Source organism: Melospiza georgiana, chromosome 8 (assembly GCF_028018845.1).
Source record: "Melospiza georgiana isolate bMelGeo1 chromosome 8, bMelGeo1.pri, whole genome shotgun sequence".
NCBI lineage: Eukaryota > Metazoa > Chordata > Aves > Passeriformes > Passerellidae > Melospiza > Melospiza georgiana.
This window is the reverse complement of record NC_080437.1, coordinates 18,188,920-18,208,362: the sequence shown is the minus strand read 5'-3', so window position 1 is coordinate 18,208,362 and position 19,443 is coordinate 18,188,920. Positions and strand designations below refer to the sequence as shown.

General features: G+C 55.7%; 2 protein-coding genes across 5 annotated transcripts in view; one reads left to right on the top strand and one right to left on the bottom strand.

The window, feature by feature from the left end:
• Positions 1 to 120: 120 nt before the first annotated feature.
• FBXL15 (F-box and leucine rich repeat protein 15) lies at positions 121 to 5,226 on the bottom strand. Of its 2 annotated transcripts, none has more exons than XM_058028618.1 (4): positions 5,066 to 5,226; positions 2,772 to 3,022; positions 1,532 to 2,034; positions 121 to 1,157 (listed from the first exon to the last, which is right to left on the bottom strand). In XM_058028618.1, the coding sequence occupies exons 2-4, from the start codon at positions 2,952 to 2,954 to the stop codon at positions 968 to 970; spliced, it is 876 nt and encodes a 291-aa protein (XP_057884601.1). In that variant the 5' UTR covers positions 2,955 to 3,022; positions 5,066 to 5,226; the 3' UTR covers positions 121 to 967. The 2 variants fall into 2 exon arrangements, with proteins under 2 accessions (XP_057884601.1, XP_057884600.1); XM_058028617.1 differs by lacking the exon at positions 5,066 to 5,226 and adding an exon at positions 3,811 to 3,886.
• Positions 4,746 to 19,443, top strand: part of PSD (pleckstrin and Sec7 domain containing) — a 41,166-nt gene continuing 26,468 nt past the window's right edge. The window contains exons 1-5 of one of the 3 annotated variants that reach the window (XM_058028609.1): positions 4,746 to 4,790; positions 6,008 to 6,129; positions 15,208 to 16,098; positions 16,177 to 16,279; positions 16,908 to 17,376. In XM_058028609.1, the coding sequence (XP_057884592.1) occupies positions 15,331 to 16,098; positions 16,177 to 16,279; positions 16,908 to 17,376 (1,340 nt within the window). In that variant the 5' untranslated portion in view covers positions 4,746 to 4,790; positions 6,008 to 6,129; positions 15,208 to 15,330. Of the gene's footprint in view, positions 4,791 to 6,007; positions 6,130 to 12,182; positions 12,294 to 15,207; positions 16,099 to 16,176; positions 16,280 to 16,907; positions 17,377 to 19,443 lie in introns of those variants that run through there. The other 2 variants (XM_058028610.1, XM_058028608.1) reach the window with 2 other exon arrangements.

The following is a 19,443-nucleotide window of genomic DNA, read 5'->3' as shown; positions in this document are numbered from 1 at the left end:
ATTACTCTCTTCACGTTCTCAAGATGCAGCTGCTGTTTAATTAATTGCCTAGCAGATAAAAGGGCTTAGGCTCAACTCCAGCACTAGGCTCCCCCTGCCAACACAATCTGCAGCTCTTTCCATAAACTCCAGCTGATAGCAGAGTCAGTGCTCCTGCCATTTCTCACCACTGTTGAGAGCCAAAGCTCCAGCCACACAACAGGGAGCAAAATACAGTAGCAAGCCAGGGCACTGCTAAAATAGTCAGATGCTGGAAGAAACAAATGACAATGACCAACTGCTTTCAGTGACAGCACAGCTAGGTTTGGCATTTTTCTGTCAGTCAAACTGCCATTTGGAGCACAATTCCCACCTTGTTCCAGCCTAAACCAGCACACTAGGCCTGGGCAGACACACTGCCTGTACTGGGGCCATGCTAGTCCTTTGGTGCCAGGCTAGCCAGTGGCTGTGGGCTGGAGCTTAGGCTCACTGCCCTCCTCCCAGAGCCCAGAGGGGCCTGCCCTCTCTCAAGAGGAGGGTTGGTAGCTCTTTCTGCTCCAGCTGGTCTGCTTTGTTCCACAGCTCCACTGGCATGCCCTGCACACCCATCCCAGGGGACAGTCCCCATCAAACACTCCCCTGCTTTCTGGACAGCTGCCACTTAAAGATTTAAAATACAACAAATAACAAGTTCTATCTATCAGCTGGCCTGACCAAGCACCTGTTCAGCACCATGGTGTTCCTGCAAATCACTCGCTCTTTCCACACCACTGCAGAGGGAGTTACTTTCCCCAGAGGCACCAATGAAGTCCACTTATGAGCACTCAGTGGCTGCTACACAGCCCCAGAGGAAAGAGTGAGCCCCACTCAGGCCAGCCTCGCTAATGGGACTGACCTCTCCCTCTGCACATCCCTACAGCAGCCAGTTCCGGCATCCTTCTGGGATCCCAGCATTGTGCCAGTCCCCCCCTCCCCAGCAGCAGCAGTTCTAGATCTGAAGGTTGATGAAAGGGGCGAAGCCAACCACATCCTGCAGCAGAACGAGAGCCCTCTGCAGCGGAGGCTCCACATCCAGCTCCACCCCACGGCTCCGGAGGATGCTCAGGCTGGACTCAGCCACGTTGTGGCAATGCTTGACCTTCAGCGAGCGCAGCTTGGGACAGTACTCAGCCAGGACCCTGCCAAGAAAGACAGCACAGGCAAGTTGCAAGTCAGGACTTCTAAGTTCACCACTCACACACCTCTTTACTCCCAGCAGCCCAGCACTTGTGACTGTGCCACACATGCACCAACCTCTGGGGACAGCACCACGGTGGTATGAGATAAAGTCAAGGGACATCCGGATCCCAGACCTATCCTCCATGATATGCTGGGAAATTTGCTGTCAATAGCACATAGTGCTTCCCCTGAAGGGCCTGCTAGTGGCTTCTCTCCCAGGCTAAGCTCTCACTGCCTTCAGCATGAAGAAACGTGACTTTCCTCTCTGGTTCTGTTCCTCTCCCCATGCCAGACACCTGCCATCCCCACCCTGGCCCCCCATGTTGCTCAGTACCTGATGGAGTCATTCTTGACTCGTAGACACCCCGTGAGGTCCAAGTGCTCCAGCTCTGGGCAGCACTTGGCAGTCTCCTCAACTGCCACGTCGCCCACGTTGGCATTGACAGCCAGTGACAGAGACTTGAGCCTGCCACACTTCTGCACCAGGTAGCAGATGGCCTCGTCCTTCAGCTGACGACAGGCCGTCAGGTCCACGGCCTCCAGGGCCTTGCAGTGGTCAGCCAGGCTGCGCAGGGACAGGCTGTCCACCCACTCACAGTGAGCCAGGGAGAGCTGGCGCAGCTGGGGGCAGCTCAGCGAGATGGCCACCAGCGCGTGGCGGCTGAGCTGGGCGCAGCCCTTCAGCTGGATCTGGTGCAGGTGGTGGTTCTGCCCAATGACCGGGAGCAGCTCCCGGTCCGTCAGCCACTCGGAGCAGTTCTGGAGTGCCAGCTGCTGCAGAACTTCATTGTCCTTCAACAGGTTAACAAAAGCGGCCCGAGGGATGGCAGGTCCGATCTGCGTGGGGAACCCAGGAAGAATGAGGCATCCTCCCAGGGTTTGAGATAAGTCCCCACCAAATACTCTCTCCCCTCCTCTCTTCTTCTGTGACAATAGTGACCAAAGCCATCCCCTGTCCTCATCCCAAGGCAAACTCTACCATCAGACTGCTCACCTCATGCCGATGCTACTGCCACAAGCTAGACGATACTCTGGCTTCTCCATCCCACATTATCACTCCTGCATTTATATCCTCATGATGAGCTCCACACCTCCGCTCTGCAAATATCCCTTTGCTAGACCACTCTGTGTCCTCACAGAATAGCAGCTACTCCAGTCTGTCCCAGGCAGTGGCTCCCAGGAACAGCACAAACTTTCCAATAGCACAAACTTTCCCTAAAGACCAAGCAGAGTTATCTTCCATCAGACCCAACCTACTGCACAACTTTCGTGACGACATGCCACTCCAAAACTCCAAACTGCCAGCCAGTGCCCCATAATGGCCTGGGTGGAGTTTCCAAGCTTACTCCTCCCAGGGCCTCTTACTCAAGACACTGGCATTGCTGGGCCCTGAATCACTGCCTCTCCTTCCTAAGCCCATCTGTCCAGTTTGACACCTGAACTATTAACCCAAGCTTCTGACCAGAAACTACCCTCCTTGCCTACCCTTTCTTCTCCCCACAGAGATGCTCCCCTGTTAGTTCCAGAGCAGTAGGACATCTGTGTCCTCCCCCAGCCTCAGAGCCATCCAATACCTGGCTTGAGTCAAAGCAGCGCATGTTGGCCAGGTACAGCTGGATGAGAGACTGGAATGACTTGCTGACCCTCTGCAAGCTCAGGAGTTGCTGCAGCGGCAGATGACAGAGGATATGTGGAACCAAGATGTCTTCCCAGGGCAGGTCCAGGAGGCATCCCCTGGTCGGGGTCACACTCATCATCAGACACCAGAGAGCCAGGCTACTGCAGGAGCCAGGCAAGATCAGCTCACACCTACTGCCGGGTGCCTCTAGAACAGCCAAAAAGAAAAACTCAGACTCGGCGACGATTCCCTCAATCAGCCCACAGGGAACAGCCTCTTGGCTAGCCATCAGCAGGGCACGTGCCTGCCGCCTGCATCACCACCTCCCCAGCCTGGGACGTTCACTGCTCAGGCATCCGAGTCTACCTGCCCACAGTGCCCTCCAGGAGAGCTTGGGTGGGGCTTTCCGCCAGCTGCTGAAGGAGGCCCTGTCCCTCAGCGAAGCAGCAAGAAGCTGCTGCAGCGTTACCGCGGCAGTCGCACAGTAGCTGTGCCCAGCATTCGTGTCCGAGCATCGCTCTACCTGTCAGCAGTCCCCGCATCCAGTGCCGGGCCGCTCGGACACCCTGCCAGGGGGAGAGACCAGGCGCTTGCTCCTTCCCGCGGGAGAAACAAGGCTCCGGGCTCCCCGCAGGGAATCTCCCTCCGAGGAGCGGCCGTTCAGCGAAGATGAGGCCTCGGGCCGCGAAGGGAAGGAGCAGAGGGGTCCCGGCAGCCCAAAGCCCACCGAGCTGCGGCTGGAGGCCGCGGTTACACTCGGCCCCAGCACAGTCCGCACTTGAGGGGGTCCTCACCCGACGCCATTCCCGTCCCGCCGTCCCAAGGGGCCTCGCTCGGTCCCAGAGCCGCCCCCGGGCAGCCCCACCGCCGCAGCGGGGCGGCCACCGGGACCAGGACACCCTCCCGCTGCCCGCCGCAGCGCGTCCAGCCCAGCCTTGCTTTGCTCTGCTTTGCCTTGTAATGCCCTGCCCTGCTTTTCTCCGGCTCCCCGGTACCTGCGGCCCCGGCGGGGCTCTCCCGGCCGCTCCATCCGGCGCCGCACCCGCCCTGGACACCGGCGGCCGCCCGTGACGTCACGGCGGCGGGCGGAAGTGCGCGCGCGCCACCACCCCACCTTCGGCCCCGCCCCTGACCGCGCCCCGGCGGCGGAGCGCGCTACCGGGAGCAGACTGAGGCGCCGGACCGCGGCGGGGAGTGCCGGGCGGCACAGAGAGACACGGTGGTCACAGGTCCCACTGGTGTCGCAGCGACTCCCACAGGTTGCTCCCGGCGGCGCGGCGCGCACACCGGCTCTGGTGGCCCAGCTCACGGGGCGCAGCCGCTCCCCCGCGCACAGCGCCTGTCCCAGTTCCTTCAGTTATTCCAGATCGCCAGGGCACACCAGATCCCCATGGCCCCAGTTCCCCGGCGTACTCCGGTGGCTGCAGCCCCACAGCTACCCCGGCTCCCCAGAGCACACCGCCTGTCCCAGTTCCTCGGCTGTCCCGTTTCCCTAGCGCACGCGAGATCCCACCGCACACCAGCCGCTTCAGTTCCCCACGGCCTCAATTCCCCCGCGCACACCGGTTGCTCAGCCCCGCAGCTGCCCAGGTTCCCGGGCGCACACCGGCTGGCCCCCTTCCCCACGGCCCCTGTTCCCGGCGCACACCGGCTGCCCCCATTCCCCACGGCCCCGGTTCCCGGCGCACACCGGCTGCCCCCATTCCCCACGGCCCCGGTTCCCGGCGCACACCGGCTGCCCCCATTCCCCACGGCCCCTGTTCCCGGCGCACACCGGCTGCCCCCATTCCCCACGGCCCCGGTTCCCGGCGCACACCGGTTGCCCCCATTCCCCACGGCCCCGGTTCCCGGCGCACACCGGTTGCCCCCATTCCCGCTCCCAGCGCACGCCCCAGCCCCGGCGGGAGGCCGCGCATGCGCAGCGCGGCGCCGCTGTCCGTTCAGCACTACGCGGAGCCGGGACCCGCTGCTGCCGGTGAGCGACGGCCCCGCCAGACCCCCCCCGGCCACCGGCCCGGCTCCGCGGCTCTTCCAGCGGGCTGTGCCGCCCTTGTCCGCCCGCAGCAGCGGACGGATCCCTGGAGCTCGCAGTTCTCATAACACTCTCGACCGGCAGCCACTGGGCCCCGCTCCTCCGCCGGTACCGGGCTGTCCCCGCCTCGGGGCTGCCCGCGGCCCGCCGCTCCCAGCCCGCATCCTCCCACGCTGCCAACCGGCTCCTCGCGCTCCGCTCCCCCGCCGGTGCCCCACCTGCCTCCGCAGCCCCGGGCACAGGGCGGGGTCCCTCCCTTTGCCCGCAGCCCCCGCGGAGAAGCGGCCCGCGCTCCTGCCCGCGCAGTTGCCATAACGACCCCGTAGGAACGGACGCGGCTCCTTCCTGCCCGCTGTCGGTTTGGAGCGGGCACCGGCGGGCACCCGGTCCGCGTCGGTGCGGCACTCGCACACCACACCTCCGAGCCGCCACAGGGCTGTGACTCCGTCTCTGTCTCGGGACTGAGACCTGCTGACTTGTGCAGCATCGAGCTGCTGATTACTGCGGGCATAGAAACTATAAATAAATCCACCTGGCAAAAGAGCAGGGCCCACAGACAGTAAACAAATCCCAAATCCCTGCTCCCAAGTTTCCTGGAAAGCAAGGATCCGTCTGTGCACCCTGCTCTGCTCATTTCCTCAAAACATAGAAGCTGATTTGTGGAAAGGTCTTCTTTCCTCTGGGGAAAACTACCCACCCTGTCTGCCCTAGGACATGTAGCACCTGCTCCTCGAGGATTCCAGTGGCTCTGTGAGTTAGCACAGCGCATTTCTCATTTAAAGGACAAGTGATGCAGGGTTTTAAATTTTCTGTTGTAGTTAAGAATGCCCTTGGCCATGTCCTGGGACGGCTCTTTCTTTCCCTGTGGTGATAGCACTCTGTTCTTGGCTTCCCGCTGTGAAATGGAAAAATGCCACCTGGCAGAGTCCCTTAATGTATGGAATCACTGGGCCTATGGGCAGGAGTGGTAGAGGCTGGACATGAGGCTGGTTAGGGCCACTAAGGTTTATAAGTGCCCCAAGGGCCTGAGAGCTCTTGGCCTGTGAGGGATTTGGCCAGTTGGCTGGCTGCAGCTATTGAGATGTATATGTGACATACTATGAATTACGGATACTTTCCAGCTGTGAAATGTTCATATTGTTCTGGGTTTTTGTCCACAGGTAGTTTGCAGATGCAGAAGGAGCATCAGAGACTGTTAATATGTTGTAGAGGTGTGTGCTGAGACACAGCTTGACACCATCAGGATGTTCAGTGAACTCAGCAACCAAGGTCTACACCAATGGTAAGGATCCCAGACCAGTACTGGTTTTGTGCTCATGTCTATCAAGTTTTCCTGCATGCAGAGAAGTGGTGAAATGACTGTACAGCACTGCAGTACAGGGCTTGGGTGGTGTTATCCACTGTAGCTGTGCAGGGAAGGGACAGCTCTAAGCAGACAAGCTTGAAGAACCAGAGCTTTGCTTTGTTCAGTCAAGATTTGCAGCAAGCTTCTGGCTTTCTGTTGGAATATATTCTGCCAAATTTGGGTGTGCATTTCTCTTGAGAGGTATCTGTGAGTCTCCTTTTTAAGCTTCAGTTGGATGCCCATTTTTAGTTGATTCATAATACCTCAAACAGGTCTGCCAGAGCAGCTTTCTGCGTTGGCCCTGGTGAATGCTGGGCTATGGCACCTGCAGTTCTTGCAGGACAGCTGGGGGAGTGTATTGCACAGGTACCTTCAGCATGCAGGGGACGCTGCTCAGCCCCCTGGCACTCCTGTTATCCCAGAGGCCACCCATGTCCTGTGGGGGAAAGCAGGGCTACTGCGACAGACCATGAGCTGCCCTGTAGTAATGAGTGACCAAGCTGAGCACCAGGGGGAGGAAGCAGATTAGCTCACAACAACTGCTGCAGCTTTCTGGTATATTCCTTGGAAACATACGGTGCTGGCAGCTTGCAGAGCCAGGGCATGGCATCTTTAACCTTGTGAACATCCCCTGAAGTGAACAGAGACTTCAGCCAGCTCCACTGCTGCAAGGTGGTGCTGGTGCACAGCTATACTTCTGAAGAGTCTTGAGAAGCAGTTTGGTCATCACTTCACCCTTTAGGAAGTGGAGATGAGATTTAGGAAACTGGGCCCTGAAGGATGGGAAGTTTTGTGGTTAGAAGAGCTAGCCTCAAGCCAGGAACACAAGGGATTTTTTCCCAGAGATGCTCCTGATTTTCTAGCTATAATGGGCAAGTCTCCCCCACTTATGCCTTTTGACTTTTCCCTTGCATTGAAAATTCAGTTATTTCCGTGTCAGAGGTGTATTCAGAGATTGGCTGGGTTTCTGCAAGCCTGCTGGGGTTTCCAGAAGCTAGTGCTGTCCAAGGGTAGAATTTATTTTTAGGAGATCAATATGATGCCAAGCCAACATTATCCCGATGTTCTAGGATCTGTCAGCCCGTATGATGGCTTGGCACCTTGCTGGCTAAACACTTTTAGCCTTGCAAACACTTTGGGGCCATTTTCTTTGCAGTTTCCTACTAGTCTCAAGTGGGAGAAGAACCTTGTCAAGATCTTGCAAAGGACACCAGTAGTGCTGCAGTATTCACTCCTCTTAGATGTGAGAGCTAGGTGAATGCAGTACCACAAAAGTTCAGTAAAGCCCCTCAACACTGTTTTTTCTTGGACTCTCACCAGGTTCTTTCAAAGGATCTGGTTTCATCTTTTCTCTAGCTGCAGGATAAGTCTGACAGCCCCCATCACTCTCAGGGTTGGAGTGGACCACAGCTGGACTTCTTGGTTGCATGGGAGAAGGTATTGAGCTCATAGGGTAAGCTCTGCTGTCAGCCAGTGCTGAGATTGCACAGTGTAACCAGACACCATTTCTAAGCTGGTGAAACAAGAACACATGGTGACTTCTGTTCAACTCTTCCCTGTACATGCCACCTTCCTACTTCTTATTCAGAAAATAATTTGACTATACAGTCAGGACTAAAAAAAAAATAAATAAATAAATAAAAAGAAGTAAAGCAAGACCAAGTTCTACAAGTCGAGGCTGAGAGAGGATTATGCATGGGAAGCTCCCAGCTAAACAGAAATACAAGGCTGTTCTTCAGCATCCCACTCATGAATCCCCTGCATTCAAGCTTTGAATTTGTCTCAACACATTTTCACAACAGCCATTTTGCTCAGTTTTCTGGCTATATTTGTAATTACTCCTCTATAGCTGACCTTCATGGCCTTTTACACAATCCTGGATGTGACTGTGTTCTTCCTGTTCTGGGTCAGACTGTGTGCCTTGGGCTTACTGTCTCTTGTCTGCATAAAATATTCTGTTTTCATTGCTCTCATTTCCCTTTACACCCTTCCACGTTTCCCCATGTGAATCTTGAGTCTGAAGGTATGGGGAAGGGATCACATCTCATTGCTGCATACATTAGCTGGAGAGCAGTCTGGAGATCTGTGCTGCAGCACAAGCCTGTCCTGGGAGGCTACACCAGAGTTCATGTGATTTGGGCTGTTTCAGACTAAATTTGTCTCTTTGGTGCAGTGACTCACCATGGTGAGGCAGGTCTGGTGAATGACCTGCTGGCACCCAGGAAGCTCTGTCTTCACTGGAGAGCTCACCCTGCCACTCAGAAATCCCTTGCTTTCCTTCAAGACCATCTTTGCCTGAGCATCTTTTTACCAAGAGATACTCCCACACAATTGTTCCCCTAACTGCTGTGTAGGGAGATTATTTATGGCTCAAGCTGTGCTGAGGCCCCACCTCCCACGTCCCCAGGACAGGTTTTATCATGCTGTCATTTCTGCCTTCATCTTGACAGAGCAATGCTGGTGCAGGAGGAAGCCTGCTCCCGGTGCGGGTGCTGCCTGGGGCTGGGACAGAGTCTGAGAGGATTTCTGTGTCAGCAGGTGTGCCTGGGGCATGACAGAAATATGTTGTTACAGCTCATTCTGAGGCCCAGCATACAGTGTTTGCTACAGCCTCTCTACAACTCCACTCTTCCAAGCCCCCGTTCCTCCTGCAAGAGGGAGCAGCACAAGGCAGGGAGCTGGGACACTGGGTAGGGCACTGGCAGATGGGCAGGCAGCAGCCATCCCTCATGTAGAGTCTGCATGGGCTCTTCTCTCTGGTAAGACATTTTGCAGTCTGTACCCTCTTCTAGAATGTCTTTCACCCTGAAAAATCCCACCACAGTCCCACATGAGTGTCCCGTGCAGGGGAGCTGCCAAGAGGAACAGGTTTGCTCTCCCCTGTTCCAGGTCTGGGTGGGAGGGGCTTCAGAAAGGATCTCAGGCACTGTCTTTTTGCCCTGACAAAGCCACAGAACAGCGTTTGTACAGGACTATCCAAGGGAGGGTGTTTTCACCATTTACCTTTAACCACAAGTCTAATGCAATACAGATAAGTGCATCGACCCATTAGAGACTTGGCTTGTGCTGCAATGTAATATATGGCTTTTGTAATATATGGCTAGGTTGTGGTTGGGTGTTGGCACTGGAGGTAGAAGGCATTAATTAGAGACATGTAGTTATGGCTAGGCCCTGAGGGAACACATGCAATTTAATTGGTTGCCCTGGAGCCCTCTATGTGGAGGTGAGGGGAGTTCAGCTTCCCTTGCTTTCACTGGGACTCATCACCTGTGTGGCTGGAGTTGCTATTTCCACATGCTTCCAGTCAGTTGGGTTGAGAAGAGCCCATCTGCTGATGGAGTGACTGTCCCCCCTTGCAGGCCTACTCTGTGCCCTGAGGCTACTGTACAGCCCCAGTGATTTTGACAGCCATGAGGCAGAATATGCCCTTGCACCCTTTGCCTTTAGCTCAAAGCACATCAGAGAGGAAATGGCTCTGACAGCCCCCCTAGGCTCAGAGAAGCAGCCCTGGGGTGCAGCTGCAGCACCTTTCTAGAGACTGATCCATGTGCCTTAGGGCAAGCTGAGCATGAGCATCTCCTGGAGCCAGTTGCAGGAAAGGGCTTTTGTCTAACCCCTCTTCACCCAGATTTCATCTAGATCTGTACAGTTGTTCGGACATTATGATATGTCAGGTTGATCTCTTCCAAGCTGGAAGTTCATTGTTGTGCTGCCCTGATGATATCCAGACCCTTCTGCCTTTGGGAGGGAAAACTCTATTGCTTATGAAGATGACCAAGGACAGTGCTGGCAATATTTAGAAAACCCCTGGAAGCTCCCTTTTGTAGGACCTGGGAGGTGAAAGGGATGCCATGGAGTGGATTCCTCTAATACAGGAAGGACGTGGTACCTGCAGGCAAGGACTTCAGGAGGTCCTGAAGTACCCAAATGATAGTAAAGAGGGTTCCCAGTGCACTGCACTCCTATTTCTCTAGCTAAGCCCACTGGATTGGAGCTGGGAGCTGAGGTGTGGGGAACATCTTCTGTCATCTGCCAGAGGGGTTTTCTGCTCCTCCTGTCCTGCATCAGCTGTGGAGGCATTCACAGCAGGAGGGATCAGGAGAGCCAGGGCTAAATCCTGAAAAATCCTGATCCAAGTGAGGCTTATGTCAGTGCTAGCCAGACCCATGTATGTGGACACCTCTTTCATGAGTTTTAGGGCTGTGGGAAGGTGAGTGGGATATGGAGCAGGACACTGCAGGAAGAGCAACAGCTACTGCACCGGCAGGGAAAACACATGCTCTGGACAGAAATGTGTTTTCTGTGAAAGATCTGGATGTCCAGTCAGGGTGTCTGGAAAAGACCTCTCTTACCTTCTGCAGCTCTCAGCGGGGCTGCCTGCAGGTGCTGGGAAGGCACAGACATGCTTTGTCCTGGTATGGACACACTGGGGAAGCTCTGAGCTCTTCCACTTGGTTAAATTTGTCACTCTGGCTGTGGCTTAGAGAAAAGCCTTCCCCCTCCCCGCCCTTCTGCCATCAAGAAGCTGCTGAAGGAATCAGGTCGTTGATCCTTCAGCAGTGAGGCCCCTAATTAGCCCAGCTTCTTGGAGTCTGCCAGAAAAGCCGGCTGTGTCTAAGGCAGCTGAGTCCCACAGTCCTCAGTGGGGGCGAGAGGCCCCTCACAGGCAGGAGCCTGGAGAGGGAAGGAGAAAATGGCAGCACTTTGATGCATTAAATATGAGGAAACCCTACCCTGCCTGATGCTTTTTCTCCATGCCTGGGAGGGCAGAAGGAGACACACTTTCTGGGTGGCTGTGGGGGCAGGTGAGCTTGGAATTGGACTAGCTGCCAGCCTGGAAAGCAGCAAGGAGAGGCAGCTCTTCCCGAATTGTCTTGTAGATACGATGCGCACATGAAGCCCCAGCTCCCCTGGGCTTCTTGTCTCACATACATTTAATAATGGTTGCTGGGCTGGGTAATAAAGTGCTGTTTAATAGCAAATCGATCTGGCAACCTCTGAGGGCACAAAGTGCTGGCTGCCAGTCCAGGTGGCTGCCACAGGCAGACCCAGTGCACTGGCAGCATAGGGTCCTGCAGCCCTGCCACAGCCCCCCTCACCTTGGTACCCAGCTGTCCCATATGACCTCTGCTCACACGTGCCACTGGTGCCAGTGGAGTCCCTGTGCCAAGGCAGGAGACAAAGGATAGGTGACTTTCCCCCTTTGTATCTAGAAGTGGTTTCCTGAGATTCGTGCAGCATTTACCATCCTTGGGGTGCCTGGTGACACTGTGATATCAAGTTCCTGGGGGCCTGAGACACCTTGGCACCCCTCCTGTAGTGTGCTTCAGGTGATGACCTTTGGAGAGATAAGTGCCTGGCACAGAACCTGTACTCTGGGGCAAGGACTCGCTGATGTTGGTTGGTAGCCTGGACCATATAGCAGCTTTTGTCTTCTCATCCTCCTGGTTCTTAAGCCATGGTGGGGCACGGGGGAGCCTGTACCCTTTGGCGTACGGCACAAGGCACAGGCCGTGCATGCTCACGCATGCCACGTGCCGGTGGCAGGCCGTTCATCTTCATGTGCACGCTGCTGAACGGAGAAATGGACACCAGGACACGGAGACGTGAGTGGTGTGGCGTTGGAACAAGCACACCGGCATCCGGGGTCGCGCTGCCCGTGCATGAGACCCGGTTGGCACTGGCACGGGGGGTGTGCACACCGGAACCTGAGCGTGTGGAGGCTGCTGCACGGGCTGGGGACCCGCCGGCCTGCCCGCACACGGGGACAGGCGCCCCGGTGTGAATCCGGCCGCTCCTCGTGCGCCGTGCCACCGGGTGGGGCGGGGCTTGGCGCCCGGCGGGGGTTTCCCATTGGCTGCTGTGGCTGTCAGCGGGGCGGAGTGACAGCCCCGGGCCGGGATTAGCGCGGCAGGGAGCGGCGGGTTGCGGCCGGTGGCACCGTGCGGCACCGTATCGTACCGAACTGCACTGTACTGTCTCGTACTGTACCGCAGCGTGCCCGCCGGGCCGAGCCGTGCCGTGCCGTGCCGTGTCGTGCCGTGCCGGCAGCAGCGCGGAGGAGCGGCGCGGAGGATGCGGTGGCGGCGGCGGCACTGCCGGTGAGACGTGGGGAGCGGAGCGGAGCGGGGCGGGGCGCGGCGGGGACCGGAGGCCGAAACGGGGCGTCTGGGGAGCGGGGAAAGTTGCAGCAGTTGTTGCAGAGACCGGGGCGTCTCTGCGCCCTCCCGGCGGCGGTGACCGGCGGGCGGCGGCGCGGGGCTGCGGTGGCACCCGGCGGGGCCGAGACCCGCTCCGGCCCCGAGTGCCGGTGCGACGGGAAGGGCGCCGGACCGATGCCCAGGCATGGGGAGATCGCGGCGGGCAGCTCCGCCAGCCCCCCTGGCCGGGGGTGCTCCCTCTTCATCCGGATGGATGTCACATCCACTCAGGGCTGATCCCGCCAAACGGGAGGTGCCGGGCGAGGGAAGCCGGGCAGGGGGGGCCGGGGAGTGAAGAGCATGTTCAGCCTCAGCTCCAAGGCGGGGACACGTCTCCTGCCTGGACAACACAGCTGAAAGAGGTCACCTGTTTGCACCACAGCCTCAGGGCCTCCAGACATCCTGCTTCGGTCACCAGTTCCTCCCCTCAAACTGCTCTGTGTCCCTCCGGAGGGCAGACTCATCTCCCAGGGGCCCCAGCCCCGCAGGTAGCCAGGCAGCCACGGCCTGGTTTCCCCCATCCCCTGCCATGGCTTCCATGTCCAGCGCGCAAATACGGCCCATCGTGTGAATTTAACCCCCAGCCCTGCACCTCTTGCCTCTCTCCCATCGCTGTGCCGTTCTCCACTCAATCTCTTCTCATCCTCCTCCAGTTCCTACGCCTTGTCCCCGCACTCCCGCGGCGTGGGTGTGTGCTTCCCCCGGAGTGTAAGCAGTGCCTGCTGCCTTCGCTCCGCATCGCCCCATTACGCCAGGCAAGCGCTTGCATGGGGAGCAGCCGGCCCCTGTTGCACTGGGTATGGCTCAAAGCAATGGCCAGTAAGCATCCCTGGACATTCCTTTGTCCCTTAAGAAGGGACAGCCAGAAGGAACAAGTTTCTTGTGAGATGTTTTCTTGAACCAATTTAATCCCCCAATGATGTGCAGCCCCTGGCTATCACACTGCAGCTCCTGAGTTTTTCTCTTTGAATGTGTGCCCAGGGTTGCCCAGGCAGACACTCTGTGAGATTTTCTTTGCAGAACTTCTCCTGCCTTTAGGCAGCAGGACCAGCAACGCTTTCTCCAGCCCACCAGTGCTTTACAGCTCAACCCATTCATCACAGTGATTTAAGGAGCATCCTTTTGATTCACAATTGAAATCAGCAACCAGGAAGCTGTAGCTCATTCATTCCATCATTGGTTTTTCATCTCAGTTGCATTTGTGCATTTTACCTTTCATTATTAAAGAAAAGCTCACTCCACTGCAGGGTGTAGCCATCCAGCTTTGGTGGGTCAAAGGTAGGCATGGCCTTTACTCTAAATTCAATAATTCTGTTTTGATAACCAGGAGGACATTCTGCTTATCCCTGTTATTCTAGTAATAACTCACATGTTTTGAGATAGCCTGGTTCTTGTAGATTTGTTATGTTACAGAGAAAACAAACTATTTCTAGAGATAAATTTTTTCCTTGGCATATGTCTTAGTCGCATTGAGATAAAAAGTAGGATTTCATTTGCAATATATAAACCCCACATCATTATTTAGCAGTTAACTTCAGCAACCTTGAATATGAACACAACCATAACAGGAGAAAAATATTGTAAAAATAGTACATAATAAATTAATCAGGAGAATAAAATTTTCAGTGAGCGAATTAGAGATTGCTGCTGCTCAGCAGGACAGATTTTTTCATCAGTATGATAGTGCAGATAAATGGGTGCCTACCCCACAGGTGTGGTTTGGGTTATTTCCTTAATAGTTTTGTCTGTGCATCTCTGGAGCCTAAACACTTGAAAATTCAGCCCTACATCCTTTAGGAATTTAATTCTGTCTGGTTTGATCTCAGAAACAGGGAGAAGAAAATCATGCTTTCCTGTTTGCAGCTGGCATATGGTTTCTCACTTTCAAATGATGAAAGCGAGGGACTCAGTATCTTGGCATCTGTCAGAAGGCACAAGCAGCCAAGGCAGAATCTTCCCTGCACGTTAGGAATTCGAAGAAACTCAGGGAAGAATAGGTACAAGTTCTAGCTCCACTGGGAGAAAGAAAAATGTCAGCAGTCCTGCCAGTGGGGTTGATGGGGGCTCCGGGTCCCGCCTTTCCCTGCAGCCACCCCCCTGCTGCTGTGGGGTGGCTGGTCTCATGTCTGGGTATATGGTCTCTGGGCAGAGACAGGCAGGCGAGTGAGCTGTGTGAAGGGCAGGCTTGCTGTGTTCCCCCAGGCTGGGATTGTCTGTTAGCACTGCTTTTTGAATTTACTGGTGTTGGCAGCTCTGTCTGCACCATCAGTAGTGGCTGTAACATGTGTTGGTGTGACACAGTTTAAACCCAGGCTGACCTCCAAAGACAGAGGCTCCTTGCCCTTGCTGCTCATATTAAACTCCTTGAGCAAGTATAATTGGAGGATGTCTCAGCAATGCAGTAGATACTTTTTCCCCCTTACTTTAGTAGGCTGTAGGCTGTGAGTAGTAAATATATTCAGCCTAAAGCAGAATGAATGAAATCCATTTTATAGTGCATTCTATCGCAGTGTCTGGGGTATGGGACTGTGGGGAAAGTGCCTGAGCATCCTGGCATCCTGGGGAGAATGCAAACACTCTGGGTGCCTGGCGACCAAACAAAGGGCTCCAGCATCCCTGCAGTGGTGCTGCTGTGATACCCTTGATGAACCTTGCCTGCCTCTTGCAGCAGGAGGGGATTTACTGGGGACTGTCTCACCTGGCACATATCTTTCTTCTGCCATGAGGACAGGGCACCTTTGGCCTGTCCTCCCCATGGCCCCAGACTCTTTTCCGTTCCTTCCCTTCCCTAACCAGCCCCTTGCCCTTGTTTCAGAGCTGCCTGAGGATGCATCGCCTCTTGTCTCAGACATCTCAGGGGTGCTGGGAACCTGCCTTGCTGTGCCTGTGCCACCCTGCTGGGCTCCGGACTTGACACCTCTGTGCCCTCTCTGGCAGGATGGCCCAAGCAGGGGCACCTGTCCGCTTCCACCCCGAGGAGAGCTGCACTGCCTCCCCGCCGCCCTTTGCCCGCAGGGTGAACCGGCAGCCCTGGCTGGCGGGGGGCAGCCCCGAGGCCGGGCGGTGCAGCCCCCCGCCCTGCCTCAGCCCCAGCCTCAACGCCGGCCGCCTCCACCTGCTGCGCAAGGGCCTGGCGCCCGATGCCCGCCGCTGCCCGCTCGGCCTCTACAACAGCACCGGCTCCTTGGCCCGCAGGCCGGCTGAGGCGGCGCCCTTTGGCGGCGGGAGCTGCCCGGGCACGGGCCGGCTGACTGCCCCCTGCACCCCGCGGTGGGGCCGGCCCAGCCCGGCTGCCGCCTCCCTGGGCAGCCGCAGTCCGCCAGCCGCAGAGGGACACAGCTCTGTGGTCACCTTCCGCTTCATTGAGAAGGCCAGTGTGCGGACAGTGGGCTGCCCGACAACCCGCCATCTCCGCTGGGAGAATGGCCCCTACAGCCTCAGCCGCAGCCTGGAGCTCGGTGGGGACGTGGGATCCCTCCAGCCCCAGCCCCTGCCTCAGGAGCGGCTCCTGCAGACGCTGAAGCTGGAGGCCTCCGCGTCTGACCCGCTTCTGGCCGGGGGCAGGACTCCAGGGGGGACACGTCCCTGTGGGAAGGAGTTCTGTGCCCTTGACACCAGCTGCCTCTGCCGATCCCTGACCAATGGGCTGCCAGAGGAGTTCCCCACCTTCGCCAGGAGTCCCCTGAAGCCAGAGCCCCGACATCAGGTAGGTACCAGGGTCTCCACACTGGGCATGGCTCTGCCCTAGGGATGCATTGTCCACTCATTGCTCTCCTCTCTGCAGGGCAGCGCCGGGCTGTATCCCCGACAGAGCTCTGCCCATGCCCAGCGCGTTGCCAAGGCCAAGTGGGAATTCTTCTATGGCTCCTCAGATACCCCAAAGACAGGTAAGAAGTTGCAGGTGGATGCCATTGGGTGGGCCCACCCCTCCTTTTAAGTCTGTATTGTTGGCAGGACAGTGCCCAACAAAGAGCTGAGATTTCCCCCAAGATTGGCCAGCCTATGTCCTCCTGGGGTCAGATGATGTGTGTACCAACCTCCTTGCAAAATCCCCTGTGGCCATGCAAAAGAAGTGCCAAAGAGCCCCTGGCTCTGGCTGCCTCTGCAGAAGAGCTTTTGGGTTTAGATGGGGTCTCAGGGCTGGTGGAAGATGCACTAGCACTGACAGCCTCTCTCTGCCTCTCGCACTCTTTCTCTTTCTGCCACCTCTTCACTGTTTCCCTGTGTCCCTCAACACTCTAGAGTCACTATTCCTGGAGGTGTTCAAGAAACAACTGGAATGGCACTTACTGCTATGGTTTTGTTGACATGGCGGTGTTTGGTCAAAGGTTGGATTTGATGATCTTGGAGGTCTTTTCCAAGCTTAACGATTCCATGACATGTGACCACACTCTCAGTGGGGGGGGTGTGTGTGTGTGTGTGTGGGTGTGTGTGTGAGTGATGCTGCAGGAGTTGCTCCTCAGAGCTCCCCATTGCAGCTCCCCATAGCTCTGAATGCTTGGGCCTTCTTTGCAGGCTCCTCTGCCCCCGACTCCACTCCCCTGGCTGAGCTCCCCCAGAAGTCTGTCTCACCACTGCCAGCCAAGCCACCAGAGCTGGTACCTGAGCACAGCCTGAGCCATGTGGAGGTGGAGATAGAAGTGTCTCCTTTGAGCAGCCAGAAGCCTGGCTCCTGTGAAACTGGCATTATAAGGAGGACAGTGAAGTACTCTGAAACAGACCTGGACACTGTGCCACTGAGGTGCTATCGTGAAACCAACATCGATGATATCCTGGCTGAGAAGGAGGAAGTGGATTCAGCAATTGAGAGCCAGAAGGACAGTGAGAGCAACCCAAGTTTTGTGGGCACGCCAGGCAGGAGGAACAGCACACCAGAGGAGCCACCTGCTCCAGGTACCGGCTGCTCCAAGGATGGGCTGCAAGACAGGGACGTGGACGAGGACGATGAGGTTTTTGAGGCGATGAGGAAGGAAAACAGGGAAAGGTGAGGCTCTGTGTGCAAAGGCAAAAAGCTCCTGTCACCCTCGTTATTGTACCCTGCATGGCAAAACAAGCTCTGCTGAAGTGTCTGTGCCAAAATCCCAGTAGCAACATGCCGGCTGTGTGTGAGGGTGGGATGGGGTCCTGGATCACCCAGGGACTGGTGCTGCCCTCACTGCCCTGTGGAAGAGTAAGTCAGCACAGGGGATCCAGCTCTGGATGCTGTGCCATGGACCTCACTCACCCAGGGTGAGCCCTGCTGCTCAGGTTGCTCACCTGAGCCGAGGTTTCCCAGCATGAGTCCTGCCAGGTCAGTTACATCCTGCCATGGTGCTGCCAGGTGTTGGGGTGACAGTGTCAGGACACCAGAGGACAGGTTGTGTCCTAGAGCTACTCTGGGCTGCCAGGTGCTGCTGGGATGTCCTCCCCACAGATGTGCTTCAGCAGCAGGAGCAGTTCCATTTGCTCAGCCTCATTAAGTATTTGCCATTTTCAGAAAAGCACAGGGGATACGTTGGGATCAAAAAAGCATTTTGTTGCCTTCTATGTCATTTTTCACATGTGTGGCAAAACACCCTGTGCTGGGAGGCTGATGGAGTGGGTGGCATGAAGGTTATCATTCAGCTGCCTACCCATGGGCAGCAAGTGTGCTCCCAGCTGCTGTCTGCCCCATCCAGACACTGGCAATGAGCACATTTCATGCCACAAATGGTGGCATGAAACTCTGCCCATGGAGTTTCTGCTGGAGTGGTAGTTTGACCATGAGAAGTGATGGGCATCATCAGGTCCAGAGCACTGTGTGACAGCCATCTGAAGGGGAAAGGCCCTGTGCAGGAATGTTCTGACATGTGCATTGTCAAGTGAGTCAATTGAGTGAGGTGAGGAGGTTCAGCATCATCAGCAAGTGCTCCATAGGAGTAGGGACAGGTCTCATCTGGGAAGCAGAAAACTAGGGTGATGCCTGGAATGCCACATGGCAGCATGAGCTTACCTAGCTGTGCAGAAGGTAGGTGGGGAGCATTTAGGTGGAAGGAAGGGAAAAGGGAGGTTTTGATGTCAGAAGTTAAAAATAATTAAATACATACATTAATAATACATTAATACAGAAGTGCCCCTGCCCTGGGAAGAAAAAGAGTGAAAGTGCTGAGCTAACAAGGAGGGAAGGTGTGTATCTCAAGGGGAGCTGAACTCCTGTCAGTTTGTCCAGCCCTTGCATCTCTATTGGAGGGGACAAATACATGCCAGCGACTCTGTCCTCAAAAATTTGTGTTCTAGAGAAAAGCTGAAAATAAGCCATTTTTAATGTGGGGGTTTTTTTCCAAATAGATGTTTGAGTGAGATATAAAGTTATTGCAAGTTCTTCAATTTGCGGTAACAGTGTTATTTTGTTTCCAGATATCTTTGAGGCCACTGTGAGTTTTATGAGCTGTAAGCCTAGACCAGTTTTTTTGTCCTCTGAGACACCCTACTGTAGCTCCCCAGCCAGTGCTGAAATCTTGAATGTGTCCTTAAACAACCACTGTTTCTCCTAAAAGATGGTGCTGCCAGTATAGTTACCAATGTGTGTATGGGGGTGTCATGTTCATTTGGCACAGCTTCTTTGTAGAACAGTTGTTTTTTTCCCCTGCAGTCCCCTGAATATTCCCCTGGTAAGTGCAGACCCTGTAGACAGTGTCTTGAAAATCACGAGGCCCAAATTGCAAGCTTGTTCAGTCCCTGCATCACAGCCCTGGGTTTTTGCTTACACACTGCTTTGAGCTCTGCAGCTGCAGTCCTTATCCCTGTTTACCAGTCACCAGTATTGATGTTTTCTTCTTCAAGCTTTCTGCTTTGCCTGCTCACAGGAGGGGTGAAGTTGGGGGGATGAAGAAGCCACCCTGGCTTCCTGGACCTGCTGGCACCATTCTGCTGCTGCAGGGGCTGCTGAACCCCACGCCAGTCCTGGTTGCTGGGAAGGACCAGCCTTACAAAACCACTGAAGTGCTTTTTGATGCTGATTTTCAGCTTTTAGACATGTACATCCCTTTTAAAATCTAGCTTTAAGGGTTAGGTACTACCCTTTGGCTTGGTA